This window comes from Mauremys mutica, chromosome 4 (genome assembly GCF_020497125.1).
Source record: "Mauremys mutica isolate MM-2020 ecotype Southern chromosome 4, ASM2049712v1, whole genome shotgun sequence".
NCBI lineage: Eukaryota > Metazoa > Chordata > Testudines > Geoemydidae > Mauremys > Mauremys mutica.
This window is the reverse complement of record NC_059075.1, coordinates 161,752,257-161,773,804: the sequence shown is the minus strand read 5'-3', so window position 1 is coordinate 161,773,804 and position 21,548 is coordinate 161,752,257. Positions and strand designations below refer to the sequence as shown.

The 21,548-nt window shown below is 66.6% G+C and overlaps 1 protein-coding gene across 1 annotated transcript; it reads left to right on the top strand.

The window, feature by feature from the left end:
• Positions 1 to 604: 604 nt before the first annotated feature.
• LOC123369771 (3 beta-hydroxysteroid dehydrogenase type 7-like) lies at positions 605 to 19,030 on the top strand. The gene is made up of 7 exons (XM_045015718.1): positions 605 to 732; positions 7,838 to 8,003; positions 13,916 to 14,071; positions 14,745 to 14,853; positions 16,977 to 17,076; positions 17,360 to 17,522; positions 18,088 to 19,030. Exons 1-7 carry the CDS (start codon positions 661 to 663, stop codon positions 18,510 to 18,512), a joined length of 1,191 nt encoding a protein of 396 aa, XP_044871653.1. The 5' UTR covers positions 605 to 660; the 3' UTR covers positions 18,513 to 19,030.
• The last annotated feature ends 2,518 nt before the right edge of the window (positions 19,031 to 21,548 follow it).

The window sequence follows — 21,548 nt, the reverse complement described above, 5'->3', positions numbered from 1 at the left end:
TGCTCTGCCCATTAGATCCCACTTCCCTCCCACAGCTGGGGAGAGAACCAGGAATCCTGGCTCCCAGGCCCCACCTCCGTACCCCTCTCTGTACCCTCCACCCCCGAGTTGGGGAGAGAACCCAGGAGTCCTGGCTCCCAGCCCCCACACCCCTCTCTGTACCCCTCTCTCCCGAGCTGGGGCAAGAACCCAGGAGTCCTGGCTCTCAGCCCCACCCCCTTGTCTAACCCACTAGGCTCCACTCCCCTCCCGGAGCTAGGGGAGAACCCAGGAGTCCTGGTTCCCAGCTCCCCCCCCTCCGCTCTGTACCCCCCTCCTGTCCTAGAACTGGGGGGAGAACCCAGGAGTCCTGGCTCTCCCCCCTCCATACCCCCCTCCCCTCCCAGGGTTGGGTAGAGAACCCAGGAGTCCTGGCTCCTAAACCCCCACTCCATACCCCCCAGGGCTGGGGTGAAAACCCAGGAGTCCTGGCTCCCCCCTCCCCTCCCAGGGTTGGGTAGAGAACCCAGGAGTCCTGGCTCCCTCCCCTCCCCCCCAGCTGGGGAGAGAACCCTGGCGTCCGGCGCTGGAGGCGGGCGCTAGGACCCGCCGGCGGGGGGCGGGGCGACAGCTGTCTTGTACATACCCAGGCGGCACCATGGAGGGGCGCAGAGCCGGAGGATGTCACAGGAGCAAGGACGCAGCAGCGGCCAGCCGGGAACCCCGGAGTCCGGGGAGCCCAGGCCCGATCAGGTACCGCCCCCCACCCCGCGGCACTGCGGGGCACCTGCGCACGGCACAGAGCGCGCGGCTGGGCGCTTCCCGGACTCCTGGGTTCCCTGTTGGGTCCTGGGGGATGAGTCTAGTGGGTTAGGGCTGGGAGCCAGGACTCCTGGGTTCTCTCCCCAGCTCTGGGAGGGGAGTGGGGGCTAGTGGTTAGAGCAGGGAGGGCTGGGAGCCAGGACTCCTGGGTTCTCTCCCCAGCTCTGGGAGGGGAGTGGGGGCTAGTGGTTAGAGCAGGGAGGGCTGGGAGCCAGGACTCCTGGGTTCTCTCCCCAGTTCTGCGAGGGGAGTGGGGGCTGGTGGTTAGAGCAGGGAGGGCTGGGAGCCAGGACTCCTGGGTTCTCTCCCCAGCTCTGGGAGGGGAGTGGGGGCTGGTGGGTTAGAGCAGGGAGGGCTGGGAGCCAGGACTCCTGGGTTCTCTCCCCAGCTCTGGGAGGGGAGTGGGGGCTGGTGGGTTAGAGCAGGGGGGGCTGGGAGCCAGGACTCCTGGGTTCTATCCCAGCTCTGGGAGGGGAGTGGGGGCTGGTGGGTTAGAGCAGGGGGGGCTGGGAGCCAGGACCCCTGGGTTCCATCCCTGGCCCGGGGAGAGGAGTGGGGGCTGGTGGGTTAGAGCAGGGGGGGCTGGGAGCCAGGACCCCTGGGTTCCATCCCCGGCTGTGGGGTGGGGGGGGAGTGGTGTCTGGCGGGTTGGAGTTGGCGGCGGGGAGGCAGTGATGAGCTGCCAAAATCTTAACAACCGGTTCCCTATAAAAAGTTCTGATTTAAGGGCCGGGGTGGGGGGAGACACACCCGTGGGGCCGGGGGGCCCTGCAGGGCCTGGGGCAAATTGCCCCACTTGCCCCCCCGGCAGCCCTAGAGCTTGCAGCCCCCTCCCCCCTTACCTTGCCAGCAGCTCAAAGCAGCAGGACGAGGCCGGAGCTCAGCTGAGCTGCCCAGCTGGTGCCTGGCCCCGCTGCAGCTGGGGGGGGAGGGGCCGGGGGGAGCCTCAGTCTCCCCAGCTGGGAGTCCTGGGAGCAACAGGCCGGTCCGGCCCGCGGACCGGGGTTCTCTGCCCCCCCCCGCCCTTTAACAGCTGGGTCTCCAGGGGAGGGGTCTAATTTTAGCAACCGGTTCGTGGGAACCTGTGGGAACCTGCTCCAGCTCCCTGCTGGGGGGAGGGACCCAGGACTCCTGGGTTCCATCTCCAGCGGGGGGGGGGGGGGGGGACGACGACACACACCAGTTGCTCAGAAGCTGGAGCAAATTCAGCGTGGGAGAAATTTTCCATTCCCACCTCGGCTCAGTTAACCCCGTCGCGCCCTCCCCGCTAGCGAGAGAACAGGTGCTTCCCGCTCAGAGCCTGCAGCCAGGGCCAGCCTGGCATCCTGCCAGCCCGGGCCAGACCCAGGGGCCCGACTGGCCCCTGTTCTGGGACTGGCGTTAACGCCGCTCCTGGCTGGGAGCTGCGCTAAGAACTAGGCCAGCCTGGCTGGGCTCACCGCTCTGAAGTAATAGCACCTGCTAGCCTGGCTGGTCTTGTTTACATGGGACCGGGTCACACCCATGCTGCAGGGCATCCCTCAGCCGGGGTCAGGCAGCACAGCGTGGGCACCTTCTGCGAGCTGCCAGATGGCCCAGGGTTCTGAGTGCAGGAGGGTAGGAGCCAGGACTCCTGGGTTCCCTCCCCAGCTCTGGAGGGGAGTGGGGTCTGGTGGGTTAGAGCAGGGGGGGCTGGGAGCCAGGACTCCTGGGTTCTCTCCCCGGCTCTGGGTGGGGAGTGGGGTCTGGTGAGTTGAGCGAGGGGGAACTGGGAGCCAGGACTCCTGGGTTCTTTCCCCAGCTCGGGGAAGGGGAAGGGGAAGGGAGGGGAGGGGACTGTGGTCTGGTGGGTTAAAGCAGAGGCAACTGGGAGCTGGACTCCTGGGTTCTCTCCCCAGCTCTGGAAGGGGAGTGGGGGCTGGTGGGTTAGAGCAGCGGGCGGGGAGCCAGGGCTCCTGGGTTCTCTCCCCGGCTCTGGGAGGGGAGTGTGGGCTTGTGGGTTAGAGCAGGGGGCGGAGAGCCAGGATTGTGGTTCGCTCCCGGCGTGACAGTGTTACGTGGTGGCCGCGGGCCAAGGGCAGAGCTGGTTCTAATCTCAGGGCCATGCTAGCCCCTTATCTCCGCTTTACCTTGGCCACTCGCCTCTGGAAAGGGGGGAGGGGGCACCAGGAGGGGCCCACATGGGAAAACGGCAACTGTGGGCTGGAAACTAACCGGGATGGGAGCCCTAGTGGTCAGGATGGGCCCCAGGGCGGCGCTAGGGGGCACGGCAGAGGGCTCAGCAGGGGGCGCTCTCCCCTGGCGGTCAGGGTGGCACTAGGGGGCACGGCAGAGGGCTCGTCAGGGGGCGCTCTCCCCTGGCGGTCAGGGTGGCACTAGGGGGCACGGCAGAGGGCTCGTCAGGGGGCGCTCTCCCCTGGCGGTCAGGGTGGCGCTAGGGGGCACGGCAGAGGGCTCGTCAGGGGGCGCTCTCCCCTGGCGGTCAGGGTGGCGCTAGGGGGCACGGCAGAGGGCTCGGCAGGGGGCGCTCTCCCCTGGCGGTCAGGGTGGCGCTAGGGGGCACGGCAGAGGGCTCGGCAGGGGGCGCTCTCCCCTGGCGGTCAGGGTGGCGCTAGGGGGCACGGCAGAGGGCTCGGCAGGGGGCGCTCTCCCCTGGCGGTCAGGGTGGCGCTAGGGGGCACGGCAGAGGGCTCGGCAGGGGGCGCTCTCCCCTGGCGGTCAGGGTGGCGCTAGGGGGCACGGCAGAGGGCTCGGCAGGGGGCGCTCTCCCCTGGCGGTCAGGGTGGCGCTAGGGGGCACGGCAGAGGGCTCGGCAGGGGGCGCTCTCCCCTGGCGGTCAGGGTGGCGCTAGGGGGCACGGCAGAGGGCTCGGCAGGGGGCGCTCTCCCCTGGCGGTCAGGGTGGCGCTAGGGGGCACGGCAGGGGGCTCGGCAGGGGGCGCTCTCCCCTGGCGGTCAGGGTGGCGCTAGGGGGCACGGCAGAGGGCTCGGCAGGGGGCGCTCTCCCCTGGCGGTCAGGGTGGCGCTAGGGGGCACGGCAGAGGGCTCGGCAGGGGGCGCTCTCCCCTGGCGGTCAGGGTGGCGCTAGGGGGCACGGCAGGGGGCTCGGCAGGGGGCGCTCTCCCCTGGCGGTCAGGGTGGCGCTAGGGGGCACGGCAGGGGGCTCGGCAGGGGGCGCTCTCCCCTGGCGGTCAGGGTGGCGCGAGGGGGCACGGCAGGGGGCTCGGCAGGGGGCGCTCTCCCCTGGCGGTCAGGGTGGCGCTAGGGGGCACGGCAGAGGGCTCGGCAGGGGGCGCTCTCCCCTGGCGGTCAGGGTGGCGCTAGGGGGCACGGCAGTGGGCTCGGCAGGGGGCGCTCTCCCCTGGCGGTCAGGGTGGCGCTAGGGGGCACGGCAGGGGGCTCGGCAGGGGGCGCTCTCCCCTGGCGGTCCGGGTGGCGCGAGGGGGCACGGCAGTGGGCTCGGCGGGGGGCGCTCTCCCCTGGCGGTCAGGGTGGCGCTAGGGGGCACGGCAGGGGGCTCGGCAGGGGGCGCTCTCCCCTGGCGGTCAGGGTGGCGCTAGGGGGCACGGCAGAGGGCTCGGCAGGGGGCGCTCTCCCCTGGCGGTCAGGGTGGCGCTAGGGGGCACGGCAGGGGGCTCGGCAGGGGGCGCTCTCCCCTGGCGGTCAGGGTGGCGCTAGGGGGCACGGCAGAGGGATCGGCAGGGGTCGCTCTCCCCTGGCGGTCAGGGTGGCGCTAGGGGGCACGGCAGAGGGCTCGGCAGGGGGCGCTCTCCCCTGGCGGTCAGGGTGGCGCTAGGGGGCACGGCAGAGGGCTCGGCAGGGGGCGCTCTCCCCTGGCGGTCAGGGTGGCGCTAGGGGGCACGGCAGGGGGCTCGGCAGGGGGCGCTCTCCCCTGGCGGTCAGGGTGGCGCTAGGGGGCACGGCAGAGGGCTCGGCAGGGGGCGCTCTCCCCTGGCGGTCAGGGTGGCGCTAGGGGGCACGGCAGAGGGCTCGGCAGGGGGCGCTCTCCCCTGGCGGTCAGGGTGGCGCTAGGGGGCACGGCAGAGGGCTCGGCAGGGGGCGCTCTCCCCTGGCGGTCAGGGTGGCGCTAGGGGGCACGGCAGAGGGCTCGGCAGGGGGCGCTCTCCCCTGGCGGTCAGGGTGGCGCTAGGGGGCACGGCAGAGGGCTCGGCAGGGGGCGCTCTCCCCTGGCGGTCAGGGTGGCGCTAGGGGGCACGGCAGAGGGCTCGGCAGGGGGCGCTCTCCCCTGGCGGTCAGGGTGGCGCTAGGGGGCACGGCAGGGGGCTCGGCAGGGGGCGCTCTCCCCTGGCGGTCAGGGTGGCACTAGGGGGTGCTGTGCTGCCGGGAGCTGAGCTCAGGTGCTGTTTACTGTGATTTTTGCCAAGACCAGAGGGCTCCCCAGATCGGCTCCGTCTGTTCTTCGTGTCCTCGCGCCCGGCGGCCCGGCCCGGGGTCATGAGTCAAGGCTGGGCTGGGCAGCGTCTCGCTCCGCGCCGGAAGGCGGCCGCAGACCCGCGAACACCTGGGGCATCGGCGCGACCTGGGCTGATTTCAGCCCCGGTGTTCGGCAGGCGCGCTGTGGGGACGTCCGGCCGGGCTGGGCCCGTGAAACGAGCTGGATCTAACCTCTCCCGTCTCCAGAAGACGGGACACCGGGCTGGGCCCATGGGCCGATCTGGGACAGAATCCACCCTGTCCGCTGTCAGCTCTGCCAGTGCCCCCCCCCAGCTGTGCCGGTGCCCCCCATAACCCCAGGGCTTTGCAATGACTCCTGAAGTGCCAGAGGGGGTCGATCTCTCCCTGTCAACCGCCTGAAGTCTGAGTGAGTGCGCGGCGAGGCGATCCGTGGGCACCCCCTGGCAATGATTTACAGACGCGGGGGCAGCCCTTAAATTCAAACAGCTCAGCTGGCTGTGTGCCCTGCTGCCAACCCTCAGAGCAGGTGTGCGCGCCCTTCCCACCGTGCTAGGTTAGTGGGTTAGAGCGGGGGGGGGGGGCAGGAGCCAGGACTCCTGGGTTCTATCCCCAGCTCGGGCAGGGCAGGGGGGGTCTAGTGGGTTAGAACTGATGAGCTGGGAGCCAGGACTCCTGGGTTCTATTCTTTGTTCTGGGAGGTGAGGTGGATTAGAGGTGGGGCCGGGAGCCAGGACTCCTGGGTTCTGCCCGCAAAGGGGGAATGGGGTTGGCTGCATGCGGCATCCAGTCACTTCCTGAGCGCAGACCCTGGCTGGCTGGGCTCCGTGGGGAGTGGGGGGTGGACAATGCCTCCTGCGTCAGGGAAGCACGAAACGATCCCTGTCATTTCCCTCTCCTAAGCAGGTTTCCCTCATTTACTGGCCTTCCTGTTGCTGGGAAATCGAGACCGGATCTGAGCTGTGCTTAGGGTGCTGGGCTGGGTGATCCGGACTCCTGGCTTCTCTCTCTGGCTCTGGGAGGGGAGTGGGGTTTAGTGGTTGGAGCAGGGCTGAGAGCCAGGACTCCTGGGTTCTATCCCTGGCTCTGCCATAGACTCCCTGTGGCCCCTGGCGCAAGTCCTGGGTCTCTCTGAGCCTCAGCTGTGAAAGGGGAGACTGTTCCTGCCTTTCTCCGGTTAGACTGTGAGCCCTTCGGGGCAGGGACCGGCTCCCGCTGTGGGTCTGGGCAGCGCCCGGCACAATGGGGCCCCGCCGTGTTGTAGCGTTAAGGTCCCCGGGCGCTGCTCTGGAGCTGCTCCCCACCAAGCCAGGCAGGACTCTGGGGAGCCTCCTCCCCCTCGGAGCAGCCTGTCTGCAGGGCAAGGAGCTCCCACGGCTTCACCTCCTGGGTCTGACCTTGGAGCATTCAGCATCCTCTGCCCCTCCGTGCGCTTCCCCCAGCAATAGAAAAACTCAACAATAACACGTGCAGCTGAGAGACACCACAGCGGGGCTGGCCCTGTCTGCCAGGGGAGCGCCCCCTACTGAGCCCTGTACCTGCAGCACAGCGCCCCCTAGTGCCGCACTGGGGCCAGGGGAGAGCGCCCCCTACTGAGCCCTGTACCTGCAGCACAGCGCCCCCTAGTGCCGCACTGGGGCCAGGGGAGAGCGCCCCCTACTGAGCCCTGTACCTGCAGCACAGCGCCCCCTAGTGCCGCACTGGGGCCAGCCCTGGTGCCAGGGGAGAGCGCCCCCTGCTGAGCCCCTGCCCCACTCCCTGCAGCACAGCGCCCCCTAGTGCCACACTGGAGCTAGTCCTGGTGCCAGGGGATAGCGCCCCCTACTGAGCCTTCACCCGGCTCCCTGCAGCACAGCACCCCCTAGCGCCGCACTGGGGCCAGCCCTCTCTGCCAGGGGAGAGCGCCCCCTATTGAGCCCCCCAGTCCTTACAGTTACCTCCCCCCGCCCCAAGGTGGCTGCATCTCCACGCCAGGTGAGCCGTCCCCGTTTGGCGTTATGTGCGGCTGTTCCCCAGCTGCCCCGCCCCAGAAGTGGCTGCAGCTTAGCGTCCCCCTACAGCGGCGCTGTGCAGCTGTGTCCCCCAGGTGCCCTGCCCCACAGCTGCTTGTCCTTGTTTGTTGTTCATTGTGATGCGGAGAATGGTTTGGCCAGTTGCAAATTCAAGGGCGTCTTTGCTTCCTGGCCACGGACACGGGCTCATAAACACACAGGCTTCCTTTGTCTTTCCCTAGGTCAGGGAGGAAATTGCTCTCCCGTCTGCTCGCGGTTCCCACAACCCACAACGCCGAGGGGGGAACCCAGGCATCCGGGGTAGCAAAGCCATAAATTATAGCCCTGGGAGTCGGCACCTGCCACAGAGGGGTCATGAAGTCTGGGCCTGGGTGGGGACATCTGGCCCAGGCCGTTTGGGGGCGGGAGGGCTCAGGACGGTGGCAGGGCTGGGACCCAGGAGTCCGGGACCACAGTGTTGGGGGCCCCGCATCTCCCAGGGAGCGAGGGGGACGGGAAGCAGGCGTCCAGGGCAGAGAGGAAGGGTTGGTATGTTAAATCCACCCCCTTGCACACACAGGCCCGGCCTGAGCTCCCCCCAGCACCCACACCCCTGGCCTAACCCCCGGCCTGTCTCCCTTCTCCCCCCCGCAGGGCCTGATGGAGTGGGGCCGGGCCCGCCAGGTCTATCTGGTGACGGGCGGCTGCGGGTTCCTGGGCTCCCACCTGGTGCGGATGCTGGTGGAGCGGTCGCCCAACGTGGCCGAGGTGCGCGTCTTCGATCTGCAGCTGGATCCGGCCCTGGGGCAGCTGGGGACAGGTGAGGCGTGGGGCGTCCCCCCCCCCCCCCGATTCCCTCCAGTAGGGGGCAGGGCTGCGCGCCCCCAGACAGTCACAGGGCCGTACTCCACCTTGGAAACGGTCCCTTGGAGGAACCCCGCCAGCAGCCCAGACCCCCAAGGGACCCCCTCCCTTCCCTCCCCACCTCCTAGACTGAGCTGGGGGGCTCCAACCCCCCCACCCCGCTTTGCCCCTTGAGCTCTGCCCGGCGAGTCAACCAGGCTTGCAGCCGGCGTTGTCTCTCCAGACCCCTCCCTTGTTGATCTGCGTCGATCTCCACCAGTCCCTTAACGGACCTCGCTGTTCCGGGAGCAGGGTTAACCTCCCCCCAACCCCGCCCCCCAGGACAGCCGTGAACAGGACAGAGGGAAACTGAGGCAGATGTGGGATTCCGGAAAAAATTACAGGAAATCCCCCTTCATCCCTCCTGTACCCCGGGAGGCCGAACCAAGCAGGGGCATGTTACCCCGAGTCCGGGGGGAGTTCAGCCCCGCCCGCGTTATCCGCTGGCCACCTTCAGATCCTCCCAGCTCGGTTTCTTATCCGTGAAGCCCAGGGGCCGACACGCGGAGCAGGCTCCCGTCCCCCCCGTGGGCCTGCTCCGTTAGATGACGCTAACCGGATGTACGGCGGGGGGGGGGGGGAGATTTCATGCCCTCCCACCCCCTAGCACCCGTCTGCCACCCTGAAACCTTTGGGGGTGAAAGTGGGCTGGGTCCTGCCATGACCCCCTCCCTTCATCGGCGAGGGGGGCAGGGGCCTCACCTTCCCCCCACGGCTCAGCTGGCAGGGGGTGCCCGTCCCCTAAGCTGTGGGCGAGGGAGGGACCCCTTGAGTATTTGGGAGCAGGGGCAGTGTCCCTGGGGCTCTGCTGGCAGGGGGTGCAGGGCGCCCCCTTAAGCTGTGGGCGAGGGAGGGACCCCTCGAGGATTTGGGAGCAGGGGCAGTGTCCCTGGGGCTCTGCTGGCTGGGGGTGCAGGGCGCCCCCCGGCATTGGCAGGTCCCCTCCGGGGCTGTGTGCATGCAAGGACCCCCAGGGCAGAGTCCTCGCCCCCCCCACCCCCGGGGGGCTGGGATTGGTTAAGGGAACCCACCAGGGCCGTGTCACCTCTGAGCAGGTGTCTCTGTGACCAGCCGCCGCCTTCCCTGGGGCTTCTCCCGCTCCCTGCGTCTCCCCCCCGGGCTCGGCCGTCCCGGCGCGGGCAGGCGGGCGGGAGCTGCAGACACGCCCGCGTGACTCAGTGCCCCGTGCCGAGCTGGAGGGGCTCGGTCCCGCTCACGTGCCGGCCTCGCTGACGGGCGGCCTGAGGCTCCGGGGCCTCCGCTCTGAGCGAGAGGCGAAGCCGGGGGAGGAACCGGCCGTTCCCTGCTAGTTCAGCTGTTTCCACTTTCCGCGACGCCTCCGCTCCCCGCCGTGGTTTGAGCCTGCGGCCGCGGGGCCTGACTCGTGCCTCGAAGTGCCGCTGCCCTGCCCGAGGAGGGCATCCAAGCTGGGGACCCCCCCCCCCCCAGCCGGCCTGTGTCTGCCCAGGGACCTGAGCCATCGGTGGGGCAAATAGCCGCCCGTGGGCTCTTTTCCCGGGTCCCGCGGCCCTGCAGTGTGTGAGGGGGTTGGAACATAGACTCACAGGACTGGGAGGGACCTCGACGGGTGGTCTAGTCCCGTCCCTGCCCTCATGGCAGGGCTGAGTATTATAGACCATCCCTGACCGGGCTTTGTCCAACCCGCTCTTAACATCTCCAGTGCTGGAGATTCCACTTCCTCCCTGAGCAATTTATTCCAGTGCCGAACCACCCGGGCAGTGAGGAAGTTTTTCCTAATGTCCCACCTCAGCCGCCCTTGCTGCAGTTTCAGCCCATTGCTTCTTGTCCTGGCCTCAGAGGTTGAGAAGAACAATTCTTCTCCCTCCTCCTCGTAACAACCCTTTACGTACTCGGAAACTGTTCTCATGGCCCCGCTCAGGCTTCTCTTCTCCGAACGAAACAAACCCAGGTCTTTCAGTCTTCCCTCGCGGCTCATGGGTTCTAGAACTTCCCTCATTTCTGTTGCTCTTCTCTGGACTTTCTCCAATTTGGCCACATCCTGCCTGAAATGTGGCGCCCAGAACTGGACACAAGACTCCAGTTGAAGCCTGATCAGCACAGAGTAGAGTCAGGGGCGGCTGTAGGCATTTTGCCGCCCCAAGCCCGGCAGGCAGCTGCCTCCGGGAGGTTCGCCGAAGCCGCGGGACCAGCGGACCCTCCGCAGGCAGCCGCCGAAGGCAGCCTGCCTGCCACCCTCACGGCGACCGGCAGAGCGCCCCCCGCGGCTTGGGGTGCTGGTGCCTGGAGCCGCCCCTGAGCAGAGCGGAAGAATCACTTCTCGCGTCTTGCTCACAACGCTCCTGCTGATACAGCCCAGAAGGTTGTTCGCTTGTTTTGCAGCAGCGTTACACTGTTGACTCAGATTTAGCTTGTGATCCACTGTGACCCCCAGATCCCTTCCCGTGGTTCTCCTTCCTAGGCAGCCATTTCCCGTTGTGTGTGTGCGACTGATTGCTCCTGCCTAAGTGGAGCACTTTGCATTTGTCCTTATTGAATTTCATCCTATTGACTTCAGACCATTTCTCCACTTTGTCCAGATCGTTTTGAATTTTCATCCTCTCCTCCAAAGCACTTGCAACCCCTCCCCGCTTGGGATCGCCCGCAAACACTATAAGTCTATCTCTGGGCCATTAGCATGCCAGGTTTCCCTCCATCCCAGAATCTCTCCACCCCATGGAGGTCCCACCATTGACCACTGATCCCACAGGGGACCACAGGAGGCTGAGCCCAGGGGAGTCCAACAGGAGATGGTGGCTGCGGTGGGATCCTGTCTGTCACCACCTCCCTGCCCCCAAGGGGTCTGGCTGGGCGATTCTTTCCCCCCTGAATTTGCTCTCTGGGCCCTCCCTGGCTGGGCGGCGGATGAGCGATCGCCTCCGTCCCAGGCAAAGCTGATTTCATCGGGCACCTGTGCCTTGTTTCCTGAGAAACGTTGTGCCACGGAGTCCCCGGGCGCTGCTCTGGAGCTGCTCCCCACCAAGCCAGGCAGGACTCTGGGGAGCCTCCTCCCCCTCGGAGCAGCCTGTCTGCAGGGCAAGAAGCTCCCACGGCTTCACCTCCTGGGTCTGACCTTGGAGCATTCAGCATCCTCTGCCCCTCCGTGCGCTTCCCCCAGCGAGTCCGCCCCGGCGGGGTCCTGGGGGGGCCACAGGGTCCTGCCCCCCCCCACCCACACCCGGCCTGAGCGTCCTGCTGTTGAGGATCCTTGGCGCCGAGGTTGCCTCTCCAGACCCTTGTTGATCTGGGTCGGTTTCAGCGCGTCCCGTAGTGCCTCCGAGACAGCCAGGCGTCCTCCCCCTCCCCCTCCCACCCCGTCTCCTGTGCCGTCCCAGGAGCAGGGTTAACCCTTTGGTCCCCCTGGCCCGGGCAGCCATGCAAAGTACAGAGGGAAACTGAGGCACGTGTGTGTGGGGGGGAGTCATACAAATATTATAGCCCATTCCCCCTTTGTCTCCCTCCCACATGGCCCCGATTCCCTCCAGCAGGGGAAGTGCGTGTGGACACACAGACGCCCCAGGAAGTAACATGTTTTGTCGCATGCAGACGCTGATCTCAGTGTGTTTGTGTGGGTGGGGGGGGGGGGGGAGCGGAGGGGGCCCAGCCCCTGCGGGAGGGATCAGAGCCGTATCTCTAGTGCTCCCTCTGTGGGTCAACCCAGGACAATGGGCCTTTGTGTCTGTGTTTTGTGTGCGCTAAGTCACGTACCGGGTGGTGTGTGCGTTGCGGGGGAGGGGGCGCGGGGGGGTGTCAGTTACTCATCAGTGCCGGTATGAACCCAGGAGTCCTGACTCCCAGCCCCAGAGTGCTCATCACTAGACCCCAGGACTCCTGGGTTCTGTCTCCGGCTCTGGGAGGGGAGTGGGGTCTAGTGGGTAGAGCAGGGAGGGGCTGGGAGCCAGGACTCCTGGGTTCTGTCTCCGGCTCTGGGAGGGGAGTGGGGGCTGGTGGTTAGAGCAGGGAGGGGCTGGGAGCCAGGACTCCTGGGTTCTCTCCCAGCTCTGAGAGGGGAGTGAGGGCTGGTGGTTAGAGCACGTGGACTGAGAGGGTGTTTGGTTTCCAGCAGCACCCACGCTGTGTGGTCAGCCCTTGCCTCGTGCCTGACCCATCTGAGAGCTGCTCCCAGACAGGAACGGCTCCCAGACGCTGTCAGGGAGCTGGAGGCAGGAGCAGAATTGATTAGATCCTCAGCTGGGTGGGGCCCGGCTGCCTGGGCCCTGAGATTTATGTCTTGGGCCGGGCCCTGGATTCGTTCACCTTGTCAACAGCCCAGCATAACCCAGCCGTGGCCTGTAACTGGAATCCTGCTCCCGCCATGCCCTGTCCACAGAGATAGAGCTGGTAGGGGGGCACCAGCAGAAACGGGGGTGCAGACCAGGGCTGGGCTAGCAGGGGCTGCGGGTCGGGAGTGAGGGGCACCGGCAGAGCTGGGGGGGCAGGGCTGGGCTAGCAGGGGCTGCGGGTCGGGAGTGAGGGGCACCGGCAGGGGCTGTTTATTAGGAAACTTCCATTGGAAGAAATTGGCTTTCAAACCTGCGTTGCTCCATGGGATGAATTAATCACGGCTCCGGTTCAAGATGCCTGGAGAGTTTCCACTGGATTCCTGACTGGAGCCAATTAATCAGGGAATCAAGTTTTTCTGCGAAAATATTGTTGAGAAATCACCTTTTATCTGGGCCTCGGATCCACCTCCACCCCCCTGAGCCAGCCAGTCCCTGCCCTGGGGCCGGATGGGAGCCAGCGCCCCCTGGAGGGGACAGGCCCCTGCCCCATTCCCTGCCCCTGAGCCAGCCAGTCCCCGCCCTGGGGCTGGATCGGAGCCAGCGCCCCCTGGAGGTAAAATGCCCGTCCCCCATTTCCCCAAACTCCCGTGTTTGCGTGCTCCTCTCTCTGCCGGAGGATGTGCCACTGTCTGTTTCCATCTGGTGGTTTCTATCGGAAAATGTGTCCCGGAGGAACAGCTCCTTCCCGTGAAGGCCGGGAGGGAGACACGCACGGGTCAGGTCGGGGCCGGGCAGGAATGCGGGGCGGGCCTGACACTGGATGGGAGCCGGGTGCCACCCGGCCCAGCTGGCAGGAAAGAGGATCGGTGACAGTCAAGATACCAGTAAAAGAAGTGACCCCACTCCCCTCCCAGAGCTGGGGGGAGAACCCAGGAGTCCTGGCTCCCAGCCCCCCCTGCTCTAACTACCACACCCCACTCCCCTCCCAGAGCTGGGGGGAGAACCCAGGAGTCCTGGCTCCCAGCCCCCCCTGCTCTAACTACCACACCCCACTCCCCTGCCAGAGCTGGGGGGAGAACCCAGGAGTCCTGGTTCCCAGCCCCCCCTGCTCTAACTACCACACCCCACTCCCCTCCCAGAGCTGGGAAGAGAACCCAGGAGTCCTGGCTCCCAGCCCCCCTGCTCTAACCACCACACCCCACTCCCCTCCCAGAGCTGGGGGGAGAACCCAGGAGTCCTGGTTCCCAGCCCCCCCTGCTCTAACTACCACACCCCACTCCCCTCCCAGAGCTGGGGGGAGAACCCAGGAGTCCTGGCTCCCAGCCCCCCTGCTCTAACCACCACACCCTACTCCCCTCCCAGAGCTGGGGGGAGAACCCAGGAGTCCTGGCTCCTAGTCCCCCTGCTCTAACCACCACACCCCACTCCCCTCCCAGAGCTGGGGGGAGAACCCAGGAGTCCTGGCTCCTAGCTTCAACCCACCAGACCCCACTCCCATCCCAGGGGCAGGATAGAACCCAGGAGTCCTGGCTCCAAGCCCCCACCCCACTTCAAGCCCTCTCACCGGGGCTCTGTATCTCTGTTTCAGACAAGGTGAAGGTGACCCTGATCTTGGGGGACATCAGTAGCCCCACGGACGTTGGGGCTGCCGTGCAGGGGGCGGACGTGGTGATCCACGCAGCCAGCTTGGTGGACGTGTGGGGCAGGGTCCCGCCCGAGAAGATCACGGAGGTGAACGTTCACGGTACGGGAAGCGGCTGGGGCTGGGGCAGAGCACGTCGCTGGGGGGCACTTTGCTGCAGGGAGCTCGGCCGGGGGCGCTCTCGCCGGGCAGCCAGCGTTCCTGCCTCGCTCCCGCTAGCGCCCCCTGCTGGCTCTGGAGTAGCCGGGAACACCCACCCCCTCCAGGCTGAGGCTGGGACTGGAATTCGGAACGTCTCCTTTCCTGCTCCTCCGAGCCATCTCCGCCGCTCTTGGCCTGGACGGTCTGTCCCGCTTCCAGGTTTCCGCTGGAAAAGCCCTGAGCTTCGGAAAATCCCTCCCACGCAGCCCAGGGACTGAAGAGGGAAGCGGCAGCAGGTGCCGCCTCTGCCAGCTGTTTACCAAACACAAGTCACGCTACCGGGTGGGTGAGTGAATCCGGGCGGGGGGGGCCCCACACGCCCCGTCCTGGCCCCCACACGAGCCTGATCCACCTCTTCTGAGTGACAGCGAATGATTCCAGAGCTGGAGGATTTGGGTGCAGAAGGGAAACTGAGGTACAGAGCTGGGGTAGAACCGTGGAGTCCCGGCTCCCCTGGCTGCTCCGGGACCTGGGCAGGGGTTGGGCTGCGGAGGAGAAGGCTCTCACGCCAGGCAGAGTCGGGGGTGCTCGGATACCTGATTAACCCCCTGTTTTCCGCTCCCCCCACCTCCAGGGACCAAGAACGTGATTGACGCCTGTGTCGAGCATGGGACCCAGTATCTGATCTACACCAGCAGCATGGAGGTTGTAGGCCCCAACACCAAGGGGGATCCCTTCTACAGGTACCTGGCTTCCTCTGCTCTAACCACTGGACACCACTCCCCTCCCAGAGCTGGGGAGAGAACCCAGGAGTCCTGGCTCCCAGCCCCTCCCTGCTCTAACCACCAGCCCCCACTCCCCTCCCAGAGCTGAGATAGAACCCAGGAGTCCTGGCTCCCAGCCCCTCCCTGCTCCAACCACCAGCCCCCACTCCCCTCCTAGAGCCAGGGACACAACCCAGGCGTCCTAGGAGTTAAAGGCCCTCATCCCTAGGAAGGAACAATCAGTTGCACACGTACGAAATGGGAAGTGGCTGACTAGGAAGGAGAACTGCGGAAAGGGATCTAGGGGTCATAGTGGATCACAAGGTAAATATGAGTCAACAGTGTAACCATGTTGCAAAACAAGCGAACCTCCTTCTGGGCTGTATCAGCAGGAGGGTTGTGAGCAAGACGCGAGAAGTGATTCTTCCGCTCTGCTCCGCGCTGCTCCAGAAGCAGCTGGAGTGTTGGGTCCGGTTCTGGGCCCCACATTTCAGGCAGGATGTGGACAAATTGGAGAGAGTCCAGAGAAGAGCAACAGAAATGGTTCAAGGTCTGGAAACCAGGAGCTGGGAGGAAAGCACCTGGGTTTGCTGAGTCTGCGGAAGAGGAGACTGAGAGGGGACATGAGAACCGTTTTCAAGGTTGTTACGAGGAGGAGGGGGAAGAATTGTTCTTCTCAATCGCTGAGGCCAGGACAAGCAGCAAGGGGCTTAAACTGCAGCAAGGGCGGTTGAGGTTGGACATTAGAAAAACTTCCCACCTGCCCGGGTGGTTCAGCACTGGAATAAATTGCCCAGGGAGGTTGTGGAATCTCCATCACTGGGGATTTTTAAGAGCAGGTTGGACAAACACCGGGCAGGGATGGGCCAGATCAGTGGTTCCCGAATCGTACCAACCCGCGAACCCCCTTTCACTAAAATGTCGAGTCTCTTGAACCCCCTCCTAAAAATGAACATTTCCAGGCCTTTTCTCCCATGACCGATGGAAGCAGCGATCTTGGAAAGAATTTGGTACCTTATGACACATTATTATTTATCATTCCATTGTTCACGTTGTTGCATCATGAAAACGGCAACACTCTTCCCAGAGTCACTCCTGTGCTCGAATCACTTCGATTCAGCCTCCTCCGTGTCTTGTCAGGGAGGATCAGACGGGAACCGGCAGCAAACCCTTAGTCCTGCCGTGAGTGCGGGGCCCTGGCTAGACGACCTCTCGAGGTCCCTTCCAGTCCTGTGAGTCTAGGATTCCACGACTCCCCCCCCTCCCTGCTGCGGTCTCTGGCCCCCACCCAGCTTCAGCTGTTTCCAGCCCCACCCAGGGCTTCCCTCAGGGTTCCCACCCCGGCCCCATGGCAACCACCACATGAAACAAACACACTGCAGGCAGCGGGCACGTTGAGCTGTGACGCCCTTCACTGCCGTCCCGGACGCCTGGGTCCCCCCCTCCCCCCGCCGCCCGGGCTACGTCTGTCTGCCATCCCGGATGCCTGGGTCCTGTTTTCATCCCCTGAAGCTCTTCAGGTGGCGAGCAGCTGTGCTCCTGGTTTTGACGCTTGCACCCCCCCCCCAGCGTGGCCCCTCCGGATGTGGGTGGCTGGGGACAGCAGGTTCCATCCGGCGCTGGCTGGGGGTTGTTCCAATATCCCTCCCTTGCTTGGAGCCGGCTGGGAGGGTCGCGCGGGGGGGGATACCGGAGGGGGAGAGGCTGGGGAGGTGGCCAGAGCTCAGAGCAGAGGGGTGGTGGGGGCAGTGGGATCGCAGAAGGGTTTAAGGGGGGGGCAGGGACTGCCAGAGCTCAGAGCAGAGGGGTGGTGGGGGCGGTGGGATCGCAGAAGGGTTTAAGGGGGGGTGGGGACTGCCAGAGCTCAGAGCAGAGTGGTGGTGGGGGCGGTGGGATCGCAGAAGGGTTTAAGGGGGGGCGGGGACTGCCAGAGCTCAGAGCAGAGGGGTGGTGGGGGCGGTGGGATCGCAGAAGGGTTTAAGGGGGGGGCGGGGACTGCCAGCGGTCAGAGCAGAGGGGTGGTGGGGGCGGTGGGATCCTGGAAAGGGGACAGACGGGCAGGAAGTGGCACTGCCCCTGAGCGCCTGTCTCGCCCGTTGCAGGGGGAACGAGGACTCGGCCTACAATGCCCAGCACGAGCAGCCGTACCCCCTGAGCAAGGCGCAGGCCGAGCGCATGGTCATCGAGGCCAACGGGACGCCGGTAAGTAGCCCCGTGGCACAGCCCCTGGGATGGGGGAGAGCAACCCTGCAGAGCTCTGCGTCCCCTGCCCCACACCCCCACGGGAGGGAGGAAATGGGACCCAGGCGTCCGGGACAAGCCCACTAAGGACTCTGCAGCCAACGGGGCGGGGGAGGGGAAGACAGATTGTGATCGGGAATGGGACCCAGGCATCCGGGACGGCATCACGCAGACCACCCAGCCCCTGGGGAGTGAGGGGATGGGACCCAGGCGTCCGGGCACTCACCCCCCTGTCTGCCCACAGCTGGGGGGCGGTCGGTGGCTGGTGACCTGCGCCCTGCGCCCCACGGGGATCTATGGGGAGAAACACCCGCTAATGAAGGAATTCTACGAGAAGGGGCTGCAGACGGGACGCAGGCTGCTCCGGGCCATTCCCGTCAGCACCGAGCACGGCCGGGTCTACGTGGGTGAGTGACAGCGCGGCGCCCCTCACTCCCGACCCGCAGCCCCCGCTAGCCCAGCCCGGCCGGCGCCCCTCACTCCCGACCCGCAGCCCCCGCTAGCCCAGCCCGGCCGGCGCCCCTCACTTCCGACCCGCAGCCCCTGCTCCCCCAGCCCTGCCGGCGCCCCTCACTCCCGACCCGCAGCCCCCTGCTCCCCCAGCCCTGCCGGCGCCCCTCACTCCTGCCCCGCAGCCCCCTGCTAGCCCAGATCCCCCCCCCAGCTCCTTGGTGGGGGGGGAAGGGTGTGTGGTTTGTGCGTGTGGACGCAGGGCGACTGTGAAAATGGGGCTTGGTCTGGAGGCGGGATTGTGTGTGTAGCACTGCCCCCTGCTGGAGGGGATTGGGGTGGTGTGTGTGTCTGAGCGATGTCGCCATCTAGTGGCTGCAGCTCACATGCGGGATTGAATTCCCGGCCAAAGAGGGGAGATTTATCCTTGGGCGGGGGGGCGGAGGGGAGCGCGGTGCTGCCCCCTCCTGGGGCAGATCAGGGCTGGGTGTTTGACCCGCCCCCCCTTTGTCTCCCCTGCAGGCAACGTGGCCTGGATGCACGTGCTGGTGGCGCGGCAGATGCAGGAGGCCCCGGCGGCCATCGGGGGCCAGGTCTACTTCTGCTACGACGCCTCCCCCTACAAGAGCTACGAGGACTTTAACATGGAGATCCTGGCCTCCTGCGGCTTCCGCCTCCTGGGCTCCCAGCCCGTCGTGCCCCACTGGCTCCTGCGCTGCCTGGCCCTGGCCAACGACCTCCTCCGGCGGCTTCTCCGGCCCTTCTTTTCCTACGCCCCCCTGCTGAACCCATACACCCTGGCCGTGGCCAGCACCACCTTCACGGTGCAGACGGACAAGGCCCAGCGCCACTTCGGCTACCAGCCCCTCTACAGCTGGGAGGAGAGCCGAGCCCGCACGGTGGCCTGGCTCCAGGAGGTCGACGCCCAGAGAGAGGCGGGGAAGTAGGGCAGGTGGGGGACGGAGCAGCTGGGCCTTGGTTCCAGCCGGCGTCTTTCTTTGCAATGAATCCGGCTCCGGAGAGAGGGATCCAGATCCAGGTGTTGTTCCAACCCGCCAGTGCCGGGGGAATGTGGGAATCCAGATCCGGATTTTGCTCTGATCCTACCTCCAGCCTTCCAGTGAATCTGGCTCCATGGAGATGGATTCCAGATCCGGGTTTTGCTTCCAGCCTCTGCCCCTCAGCGCAGAGGAATTTGCCAGTCCAGGTCTTGTCTCATCCCAGCACACAGCGGCCTCGGTTACCTTGGGATCCAGATCCGTGTCCCCGCCCCGCCCCCCCCCCCCTGTGCATTCCTGCAGACCATCCCGCGCTGATCGCAAATGGATCCGGATCTGGGTTTTGTTACCATCCTGGTGCTTTGGTCCAGATCCCCAGCGCACTTCTGGGGAGGAACCAACTCTACTGTCACGGGATCTGGACCTGCAGCCCCCCCACCCCCCCCAGCCCCATGTCATCGCAGAGGCGGGTCAGACAGCTGGACCCGGATCCTACTCAGACGGCTCCTGGACTCCATGCTCCATGGAGATCCCGCTCTGGGATTTCTTTCCAGCCTATGTATTATCCCCCAGCCTGGACTCCATGCTCCATGGAGATCCCGCTCCGGGATTTCTTTCCAGCCTATGTATTATCCCCCAGCCTGGACTCCATGCTCCATGGAGATCCCGCTCCGGGATTTCTTTCCAGCCTATGTATTATCCCCCAGCCTGGACTCCAGCTCCATGGAGGCCAACCCGCCTATTAGACCTGTTGGGTTGGAGTCCATTCCCCATCGGACTCCAGCTCCAGGCTTTCCTTCAGCGCACCAATCCCTCTGGTCTAAGCATTAACTTCCTCAATCGTTATGATTAATTATTATTATTATTTTATTATGACTAATTATAAGAAGAGGCCGAAAGTCCACACAGACGCACCAAGCAAAGTCTGGTAACTTATGTATTAATTAAACTCTTAAAGGATCACTTGAAAATGGATAAAATCATTTTTTGTAGGGTCGGAAGGGGCCTGGCTGGCTCGGGGGGTGGGGAAGGGGGCAGGGGCCTGTCCCCTCTAGGGGGCACCGGTGCCCATCCGGCCCCAGGGCAGGGGATTGGCTGGCTCAGGGGGTGGGGAAGGGGGCTGGGGCCTGTCCCCTCTAGGGGGCGCCGGTGCCCATCCGGCCCCAGGGCAGGGGATTGGCTGGCTCAGGGGGTGGGGAAGGGGGCAGGGACTTTCCCCCTTGAGAGCCAGACTCTGGCCCGGGCTGTGGGGCCGTGACCGGGCCCCGGCCCATCCCTCCCCGTCCCATGTGGCAGCCAAACGAGCCCGGGTGTGATTATCTCCAGCCGCAGCGCTGCACGCTGGCTGCCAGCCCCACCCCCACTCCCACGCCTGCTCTGCCCTGGCCCCTGCACGCGAAACCCGCCTGGCACGGCTGGGCACGGCCACAGGTCACTGGGTTTGTCTGCACAGCTTTGACTGGTCCAAATCTCTTCCAGCCTCCGCTCCGCCCTGCGAGCCCAGCTCTGCCGGTGCCCCTCACTCCCACCCGCAGCCCCTGCTAGCCCAGCCCTGCCCCCACAGCTCTGCCGGTGCCCCTCACTCCCGACCCGCAGCCCCTGCCAGCCCAGCCCTGCCTCCCCAGCCCCGCTGGTGCCCCTCACTCCCGACCCGCAGCCCCTGCCAGCCCAGCCCTGCCCCCCCCCAGCTCTGCCGGTGCCCCTCACTCCCGACCCGCAGCCCCTGCCAGCCCACCCCTTGCCCCCACAGCGCTGCCGGTGCCCCTCACTCCCGACCCGCAGCCCCTGCCAGCCCAGCCCTACCCCCCCCTGCTCTGCCGGTGCCCCTCACTCCCACCCGCAGCCCCTGCCAGCCCAGCCCTGGGCTCCCCCCCCAGCTCTGCCGGTGCCCCTCACTCCCGACCCGCAGCCCCCTGCCAGCCCAGCCCTGCCCCCCCAGCTCTGCCGGTGCCCCTCACTCCCGACCCGCAGCCCCTGCCAGCCCAGCCCTGCCCCCCCCAGCTCTGCCGGTGCCCCTCACTCCCGACCCGCAGCCCCTGCCAGCCCCGCCCTGCCCCCCCAGCTCTGCCGGTGCCCCTCACTCCCGACCCGCAGCCCCTGCCAGCCCAGCCCTGCCCCCCCCAGCTCTGCCGGTGCCCCTCACTCCCGACCCGCAGCCCCTGCCAGCCCAGCCCTGCCCCCCCAGCTCTGCCGGTGCCCCTCACTCCCGACCCGCAGCCCCTGCCAGCCCAGCCCTGCCCCCCCAGCTCTGCTGGTGCCCCTCACTCCCACCCGCAGCCCCTGCCAGCCCCGCCCTGCCCCCCCAGCTCTGCCGGTGCCCCTCACTCCCACCCGCAGCCCCTGCTAGCCCAGCCCTGCCCCCCCCCCACTCTGCTGGTGCCCCTCACTCCCGACCCGCAGCCCCTGCCATCCAGACCTGCCCCCCCCAGCTCTGCCGGTGCCCCTCACTCCCGACCCGCAGCCCCTGCCAGCCCAGCCCTGCCCCCCCAGCTCTGCCGGTGCCCCTCACTCCCGACCCGCAGCCCCTGCCAGCCCTGACCTGCCCCCCCCAGCTCTGCCGGTGCCCCTCACTCCCGACCCGCAGCCCCTGCCAGCCCAGCCCTGCCCCCCCAGCTCTGCCGGTGCCCCTCACTCCCGACCCGCAGCCCCTGCCAGCCCAGCCCTGCCCCCCCAGCTCTGCTGGTGCCCCTCACTCCCACCCGCAGCCCCTGCCAGCCCCCCCGGGCCCCCCCAGCTCTGCCGGTGGCCCTCACTCCCCCCCGCAGCCCCTGCTAGCCCAGCCCTGCCCCCCCCCCACTCTGCTGGTGCCCCTCACTCCCGACCCGCAGCCCCCTGCTTGCCCACAGCTGGGCCTTCTATTGCTGACCCTCAGTTTTGCCCTGTCGCCCCATGGCTGTTCAGGGCAGTGAATGACGTAAGCCCCTGACGTTAGCAGCCTGGGCTAAAATTCAGAACTGCCTCTGTTCTTCCATCCATAATCCCCCT